This window comes from Stylophora pistillata, chromosome 2 (assembly GCF_964205215.1).
Source record: "Stylophora pistillata chromosome 2, jaStyPist1.2, whole genome shotgun sequence".
NCBI classification, from domain to species: Eukaryota; Metazoa; Cnidaria; class Anthozoa; order Scleractinia; family Pocilloporidae; genus Stylophora; species Stylophora pistillata.
This window is the reverse complement of record NC_142520.1, coordinates 36,409,878-36,419,342: the sequence shown is the minus strand read 5'-3', so window position 1 is coordinate 36,419,342 and position 9,465 is coordinate 36,409,878. Positions and strand designations below refer to the sequence as shown.

Genomic DNA, 9,465 nt, shown 5'->3' with positions numbered 1-9,465 from the left:
CAAAGCTACCTTGGACTTGACCCCATCACGTGTGGTTTCCTTGTAAACAACCAGTATTTAATCTCGTCTTCCACATGCAGAAAGCAAAGTCCAGATTAACAACTTCACCCTACCCCTTATAGTGCCCAAGTAAAAGCCTTTGAATTATCATTTTTTTCTTCCCATTGAATGTGCCTTCTCCTATTCGAAAAACGTAGACCACGACATATATTTGGTTAATTAAGGTCTCCTGGAAATAAAATGGAATTTTGGTTTGCTATCTGCGGTAAAATTAAAAGTGCTCGAGCCGAAGCACCATTAAGAGCCAACAAAGTCTCAATCGTGGCCGTTACCGGCCGTTGTTTGATGTCGTCACGCCACGGGGTAGAGAGCGCATTCTATGACGAGACCAAACAAGGGATGCAAAGGAAGCTACATTTAGCTTGACATCAAATTGTTTAGACAACAGTGACAGATCACAAAGTACCTATGTCTGAGTTTATTACATATAAATTAGAAGGGTATTTTTTGCTCTCGATAGAACGATTTTTCTTGGAAACTTTGAAAGTTAATGCTCTTTTTCTTTTACAAAATCGAAAACAATTAGTCACTAAAAATGTCTTATTTCAACCCACGCATACAAAACATAACTCACGCATGCGCAACATGCTCATGTTTACAGTTTTGATTTAGTTTATTTTTCCTTTATTAAGTTTCTTCCCTTCTTCTGATTGACTTCTACTCTATGTTTTGCGCAATAGATTTTCCTTTTCTTTCCAATATGATGATTTTATCAATGTTTAGTGCCCTGTTTCCTCTCTTTACTTTTGTTTGCTGCGAATATATTGCGCATTGATTTTGTCTTTTCTCCGTTTTCTTGTTTTATTTGAATCTTGCGCGTGATACTTTCTCTTCTCTGATCACATTTTGCGTTGGAATCTTGCACAATGCTTTTTCTCTTCGCTGTTCGATCTCCGAGTTACTATTTACCCTGCTGTTTTTTTTTCCAATGTTTATTTGTTTCTTAGCATAGAATCTATCTCCCTGGTCTTTTTTCTGAATTCTGGCTGATTGTCGCATTCATATTCTGCGAACTATTTCCACTCTTCTGTTTGACTATTGCTTTGTTATGTCGCGCAGTGATTTTCCTAATTTTACCTCGATAATTTGAATTCCGTTTCTCTTTCTCTCTCTGTTTGTTATCAATTTTTTCAGTATATTGCACTCCCTCCTCCGTTTCAATTTTAGATTATTAAGTAGCATCTAGCTCATTTTTTGTTCCTTCTTCCGTTTGTTTGTTATCTCATCATTTCCTTCACCTCCGCATGCCAACAGTATTTATCACTCTTTGATCACGTTTTGCACGCTACGGGAGAATTGAAAACTAGATCAAGGTTGTGTGAATCAATAATTAATTTGGAGTTTTGACGAAATTTTACAAACACTCGCATTTTAAGACATTTAGCTAATTTCCTGCGTTCAATTTTTCCTTCTCAATTTGATTTAATTCCTTGTTGATATACTTAATTTGTCTAACGGCTGAATTGCAGGTTTCATTGTCGCTCGCTTTCGATTCAACCGTATTTACAAAAGCATGCAAAAACGACTTATTGACTTTAAAAAAAAAATTAAAATATATACGCAAAGTAGTACCAGTGTCCATTTAAAGTCAATTTGGAGGGAGAATAATCTTTGTGTAAGATCAGTCGTCACTCTTTTCCTTTCTTTGCCTCTTTGTTATCCTCTTTGAGTTCCTCTTTCCTGAAGAAAAAAAACCTTCTGCATTTGTCACTATTTCAACTTTAAAGCAAACAAAACAGATCACTTTCCTTTTAATGTCACTGGCTATGATTATTCAAACTTTGTTATGGCACATACCATGCTTGATGCAAAAGTGACTTCGAGATAATCATTTTGTTGTTGTTATAGTTGATTTGTTTATACAATAAATTTAACTTTTTCAGAGTTGGCCTAAGTTTCTTAGATTACTTTCATCGTCACAGCGTCTAGCATCGTATCAAAGCCAATTCGGTTTAGGAAGCGATTTACCAAAATCTTCCGGCTCCGAGCACTTGTTAAAATCGAACAAACAAACAATACAATACAATATTCTTTATTTAACTAAGGTGACGTAATTAACCCAATGAGTTATCTAACTTACGGCCTTCACAACAATACAAAATACACATATAAAACAATGCCTAATCAGCAATATACGACTTACTACAAGAGAAACTAAAACTATGCAAATATTTGGTTCAACATAGATATAAGGTGATAAACACTAATTACCTTCTAATACAGTTATACTAAAGAGAAAAACGACACCCATAACACTTTAATTCTTCAAGATGAGAAACATTACTAACAAACTTAAGGAATAATATCAGAAGTTTATGCTTAAAATTTAATAATCTAGATGAAAAAATAATAGAGGAAGGAGATACACAAGCTATTTGCTTAAGATCATTGTCAAGGCAATTTAAAAGATTGGCAGCAGAGTAAGCAAATGTGCGCTTTCCAGAATTGGACCGCAGGTAGGGAACTTGAAGATTAAAAGCTCAAGCTCTGGTGCGCAAACCAGTTGGGCGAACGGAAGACAAGAAATTGAATTTGCGTTTAAGACAAAGAGGAGCATCAGGATTATTGAGGATAGTAAATAAAAGTACAAGTTTTCTTACTTTTATAAGGTCAAAAAAATAGGAAGCCAGTTGAGTTTGGAAAATAAGCCTACAGATGATTGAGTGAAGTCGGCATCAAGGAGCAATCTAGCTGCAAGTTTTTGAAGACGACTAAGACGAGACAATAAATAACGCGAACAAGTGCCCCATGCACTCGAACAATAGATAAGGGGGTTATGAATACAAGAATTGAAGAAACGTAGAGCACAGTGATGACTGAGAAATGGTTTGATCCTTCTCTATAATGTAATCAGCTGAAAAAAATAACTGTGCTAAACAGTTTATTATAGAAACTTTCTGCTTATAATCAGACTTACCCTTTTTTCATAAAATCAAATGTCACGTTATCCCCCATCAGCACAAACGGAGCCCATTGGGAAGGTTCTGGGAAGCCATTGCTTCTCAACCATTGAACGGCCCTTTGAAGAGATCCACTGGCACTTTCTCCACGGACAAGGTGTTTATAGAAATGCTTCATAAGCTTCTCCGTTGCTTTGTCCTCTATGGCCCACGACGCGAACAACACTGACCGTGCACCGGATGCTAAGAATGCTCGAGCGATTCCAATAACTCCTTCTTTTGTAACCGATCCACGCCCACTGTGACAACAGCTTAGAACTACTAGTTTCGCTCGCGTTTGAACTCCTAAAATGTCGGACATTGTCAGCATATAGTCATCTTCTTGTGGTATACTGTTGACAGTGCTTTTTGGAGAGAGGGCAATCTCTCCTCTTTCGGCATTTCCATGGGCGGCAAGATGTATCAGACTCACTGAAGGTATTCCTTGTAGTACCGCCTGCTTTGTTGCGCACCTGCCTAACAAAGGCGGAATACCCAGCAGTTCACCAACCATCCTTGCTTCCTTGTTTGCATAGAACAATGGTGTAACGTCAATGACACGTCCATCGTAATACACTCTGCCAACCGTAGGATCACCCACTACCAGTGTGCCAGTTTGACTGTGATAGTCCACTGCACATTCTTGAATGTGTTGGAGGGTCGTCAAGGAAGGGACGATGCGTATTCTGTACTTCTCCGATAAATATTTTCCGGCAGGTTCATCACGCAAGGCAGCAAATGGGACTTGGTACGAAAAACGATCCGGGACAATGATTATTTCAGGCTCTGTAACTAAATCTGCCACAGGTGCGACGATCCATTTGTAGCACAAATGATGAATTCTTTCGGTAACTTTGGTTTGTTCACCTCGTAAATCTGTTCGGCTGTTTTCATGAGGGGATTTCGTCACGTCCTCATCCAAAGATCGATCTTCACATCTTGCTGCGGGTAAAATGCCATAGCCACTGACACTCTTTTTGAAAATTCCTTCCACATCGCAAACTTGCTCAGCATCAAGAGTGTTTAGTTTTACTTCGTCTGATTTTCGAAAGCAAGTCTCTCCACTTGCTTTCAATACCCAGAGAAGAACTTGCCGCTCTAAGTACGAAATATACAAAAAAATGGAGTTACTTTCTCTTTTCACGATGTTTTCAATCCCGAAACATGAGTGTGGATTAGCCGAGATGTGGCTTTCCACGGAGTACTTGTCTGCCATTAATTCTGCGAGGACTCTTGCTCGTCCCAGTTCCTCTACATAGAGAGCTTCTTGAAATTTTTCAGTATCGCAAAGCAAGCGAGTGAGCAACTGGTAGGGAAAAGTACCGTGTTTCTCCAACAAAGATATTTTAAATTCACTGTTACCTTTCAGGGAAGTTCTGATTTGCTCGTATTTTCCAATACAACGAATGAGAAAATTCTTTGCCTCCGCAACCTCTGAATGCGATAACTTCAATTTTGTAATACTGAGAAGGCTTGAAAACTCCTTCATTTTGTCTCCAATGTGGCTGCTTATGGAGTAAGCTTTCTCCAAACAATCTTCTGCCTCGCCACACTTACCGAGCGAAAAGTATATACCGCCAAGGATAATGTAAATTTGTGCTTCGACATCTCTATAGCCACATTCTCTGCTGATAGTAAGCGCCTTCTCACACTGTTCTTTTGCTTTCTGAAAGTCATTCACAGAAGCAAGAACAATTGCCAAACTCTCTACAGCGAAAGCTTCAGTCCTTCTGTCACCAATTGCTTTACTGACGCCAATTGCTTTGTTCAAATTTTTTTCAGCTTGCCGATTTTGTCCGCAGCCATAATAATAAAGTCCGAGACCACGGTATTCTTTGGCTTCGCAATGTCTGTCGCCAGTTTCTTTCGCGATGGCAAGAGCTTTCTTGTGATATTCGTTAGCCTTCTCATGTTCGCCAATGGAAGAAAATACAGCTGCAAGGTCCCCGTTAATTGCTCCCTCATGTCTTCTGTCGCCAATTTTAATCGCGATGGCAAGTGCTTTCTCTTTATATTCTACAGCATTCTGATATTCGCAAAGGGAATAAAACACAGCTCCGAGTCCATCGTATACTCCTCCTTCTCCTTCTTTGTCGCCGGTTTCTATCGCGATGGCAAGTGCTTTCTCTTGATATTCTTTAGCCTTCTGATATTCGGCAAGGTAATAATACGTAGATGCGAGTTTCATGTATGCGGTTCCTTCTCCTCGTCGGTCGCCAATTTCTATCGCGATGGCAAGTTCTTTCTCGTGATATACTTTAGCCTTCTGATCTTCGCCAAAGTGATGAAACATATTTCCGAGGTTCCCGTATACGGTTTTTTCTGTTTGTCTGTCGCCAACTTCTATCGCGATGGCAAGTGCTTTCTCAGTATATTCTTCAGCTTTCTGTAATTCGCCAAGGGAATGAAACACACCTCCGAGGTCCCCGTTTATTTCTCCTTCTGCTCGTTTGTTGCCAATTTCAATCGCGATGGCAAGTGCATTCTCTTGATATTCTTTCGCCTTCTGATATTCGCAAAGGGAATAAAACACAAAACCGAGGCTCCCGTTTATTCTTCCTTCTTCTTTTCTGTCGCCAGTTTCTATCGCGATGGCAAGTGCTTTCTCTTGATATTCCTTCGCCTTCTGATAGTCGCCAAGGGAATGAAATAAAGATCCGAGGTCTTTCTTTATTCTTCCTTCTTCTTTTCTGTCGCCAATTTCTATCGCGATGGCAAGCGCTTTCTCTTGATATTCTTTAGCTCTCTGATATTCGCCAAGGGAATGAAACACAGCCTCGAGGCTCCCGTATGTTCTTCCTTCTTGTTCTCTGTCACCAATTTCTAACGCGATGGCAAGTGCTTTCTGTTGATATTCTTTAGCCTTATGATATTCACCAAGGAAATAAAACACTTCTCCGAGGCTCCCGTTTATTCTTCCTTCTTCTTGTCTGTCCCCAATTTCTATCGCGATGGCAAGTGCTTTCTCTTGATGTTCTTTGGCCTTCTGATAGTCGCTAAGGGAATGAAATAAAAATCCGAGGTCTTTCTTTATTCTTCCTTCTTCTTTTCTGTCGCCAATTTCTATCGCGATGGCAAGCGCTTTCTCTTGATATTCTTTAGCTCTCTGATATTCGCCAAGGGAATGAAACACAGCCTCGAGGCTCCCGTATGTTCTTCCTTCTTGTTCTCTGTCACCAATTTCTAACGCGATGGCAAGTGCTTTCTGTTGATATTCTTTAGCCTTATGATATTCACCAAGGAAATAAAACACTTGTCCGAGGCTCCCGTTTATTCTTCCTTCTTCTTGTCTGTCCCCAATTTCTATCGCGATGGCAAGTGCTTTCTCTTGATGTTCTTTGGCCTTCTGATAGTCGCCAAGGGAATGAAATAAAAATCCGAGGTCTTTCTTTATTCTTCCTTCTTCTTTTCTGTCGCCAATTTCTATCGCGATGGGAAGCGCTTTCTCTTGATATTCTTTAGCTCTCTGATATTCGCCAAGGGAATGAAACACAGCCTCGAGGCTCCCGTATGTTCTTCCTTCTTGTTCTCTGTCACCAATTTCTATCGCGATGGCAAGTGCTTTCTGTTGATATTCTTTAGCCTTCTCATATTCGCCAAGGAAATAATACACAGATCCGAGGCTCCCGTTTATTCTTCCTTCTTGTTCTCTGTCGCCAGTTTCTACCGCGATGGCAAGTGCTTTCTCTTGATATTCCTTAGCCTGCTGATATTCGCCAAGGTATTCAGACAAAGATCCGAGTTTCCCGTACGTTCCTCCTTCTTCTTGTCTGTCGCCAATTTCTATCGCGATGGCAAGTGCTTTCTCTTGATGTTCTTTAGCCTTCTGATATTCGCCAAGGGAAGAAAGCACAGTTCCATGGTTCCCATTTATTCTTCCTTCTTGTTGTCTGTCGCCAACTTCTATTGCGATAGCAAGTGCTTTCTCTTGATATTCTTTAGCCTTCTGATATTCGCCAAGAGAATAGAACACAGATCCGAGGTCCGACTTTATTCTTCCTTCTCCTTTTCTGTCGCCAATTTCTATCGCGATGGCAAGTGCTTTCTCTTTATATTCTTCAGCCTTCTGATATTCGCGAAGGGAATAAAACATAGACCCGAGGGTCCCGTATATTTTTCCTTCTTCTTGTCTGTCGCCAATTTCTATCGCGATGGCAAGTGCTTTCTGGTAGTATTTCTTTGCATTCTGCATTTCCCTGAGGCTGAAACAGACTTGTCCAAGTCTATCGTGAGCCATTAGTTCTCTACTCTTGCAGCATATCATTTGCCTGATGGTAAGTACGCTCTTGAAGAGTTGCTTTGCTTCTACAAACCGTCTCTGTGCTTTATATTTGTCACCCAGTTGTATGGTTAGTCTTCCAGCGAGGTGGAATTTGCAAAGAAGTTTCTTGGCATTTCTTTCTGCACATTTGATACAAGCCGAGATGGCGTAGTACGCATTGAATAGTGCATCGGAGATATCAAGGTGAATACAAGAATCAAGGTTTTGAAGTAGAATCGCACATTCATTGCATAGCTTGGTCGCTTGTGGGCCACGATCAGTGTTGAGAAGAAATATGGTGACATCTAAACCTATGTGGACTGATTTTAGGATTTCTGATGCGTCACTCATTACGATTCTTTCCTGTTTTTTGTCGTGGTAAAGAATAAAAAAAAAAGAAGAAAACTTAAAAACTGTAAAAATAAAAACTGACATATGTTGGAGTCCTTAAGCTTTTTTAGGGAGGTGGTTGTTTTCTTCCTTTTCCACTCTTTTATTCAATCCAATCCCAAGTCAATGAGTTGGGTTGAATTCAGATACCCGTGGAGCAGATTTGAACACAGCTATCAAGAGAGTTTTACCAATAAAAAAGAGGTTAATTTACGGATCATGTTATATTTGCATTAAACTTACAGTAATGTGCAAAAGTAATGCAAACGATCATCGTCGAATATCGCGTTTTGTTCTTTGTTCGCCATCTATTTTATCGACACCTCACAACGATAAATCTACGAGATATCGGAGGTTTTGGCGATATCTTGTTCTGACGATAAATCGTTCCAACGGTATATTGCTCCGGCGATCTATCGCTACAACGTATACATCATATAGCGTGTGGAACATCATCACGATATATCGCTTCGGTGAAATATCTCTTCAGCGATTTATCGTTGAGCCAGGGTTGAGTTATTGTAATATGCATTCTAGCGATATTTCGTCTCTTAGCAGTATCTTTAATTATTTAAATTCGGTAAAAATCTTAAGTAAAAACAATAGCTATCGAAATACAAACAATATAAAATTGGATAAAAACCATCAATATACTGTTTTATAAGATTGCCGAGTGAGAATCTAATGACTCAAATACACAATTAATTCACTTTTTAAATTCACCCATTAATCTGATTTCTCTGACATTCTCAGGTAACGAGTTCCACAAAAAGGTACTACTGTAACTAAGACTAAGCTTTCAGAAATTAGTACGTGGCCTTGGCAATGTCAGTTTACAAAAAGAGTTACGCAAATCTTAGGTTCTGCCTCGCTCGTTGAACATGTCCCGCAAGTACATTGGAGCTACCTCGTCCAGGGACTTAAACCTCATAATCGCTTTTTGTTTCCTTCTCCTTATTTCTAGTCTGTCCCACCTAACTTTTTCGAGAAGCAGGTTTGAGCTAGTATACTAATCGGCCTATAAATTGCTCCAGCTGCTCGTCCCAAACGAAGCTCCTGCACTCAAAGTGAGGTTGGATCAAGGTGTTGTAAACTAGTATAGCGGTAGATTCGGAAATTAGAGGCTTGACACGTCCAAGGACACCAATCGTGAAAGATACCTTTCTACAAATTTCGTCAACACGGTTAAACCAGGAAAGCCGATCGTCAGTAACGACGCGTAATGATTTAGCGTGATCAACTCTGCTGCTAAGTTGGTCTTGTAGTTTGATGCTCCTATAGTCATCGTCCTCGGCCAGAATATTCTGGCAAGAACCAATGGCCATAAACTCAGTTTTCCCAATATTTAGGCTAAGCTCATTGGCTTGTAGCCAGCAATAGAAATTTTTCGTATGGTTTTCTTGATTAAGCAGTATAGCGTGGTTCTACACGTAGTTTTCAAAGTTTTTTAAACACGACCGGTCATCAATCAATCAATGGACTTTGTTTGACTTTGTTGCCATGCGAGTGCAACAAGTGAATTATAAACAACACTTCTACACGCGTAATCAAACAAATTTATTTAGACTCAGTTGTTCTTTAACTACGCAAAGATTATAAAGTATTTTCATCTTCTACAGGATGAAAAGCCGTGGCTGGTTTTCAAACACGATCGGCCATCGATCGGTCAAGGGGCTTTCTTTGTCAACGTTTGTGAATATATGAAAGTCACATATTGAAGTGCAGTTAAAAAACGAGTATGAGAGCGATCTTTTCAGTAACGAACACTACTTAAACGGTAGTGAAAATTCAAGCCATGTACGAGATTCGAACCCA

General features: G+C 39.8%; 1 protein-coding gene across 1 annotated transcript in view; it reads right to left on the bottom strand.

Annotated features, from left to right (window-relative positions):
- Window positions 1-479: 479 nt before the first annotated feature.
- Window positions 480-9,465, bottom strand: part of LOC148739302 (uncharacterized) — a 23,301-nt gene continuing 14,315 nt past the window's right edge. Inside the window, exons 6-7 of the mRNA XM_088750811.1 lie at window positions 2,978-7,623; window positions 480-1,740 (exon numbers count right to left, since the gene is read on the bottom strand). Of these exons, the coding sequence (XP_088606937.1) occupies window positions 1,689-1,740; window positions 2,978-7,611 (4,686 nt within the window). The 5' untranslated portion in view covers window positions 7,612-7,623 and the 3' untranslated portion in view covers window positions 480-1,688. The remainder of the gene's footprint in view (window positions 1,741-2,977; window positions 7,624-9,465) is intronic.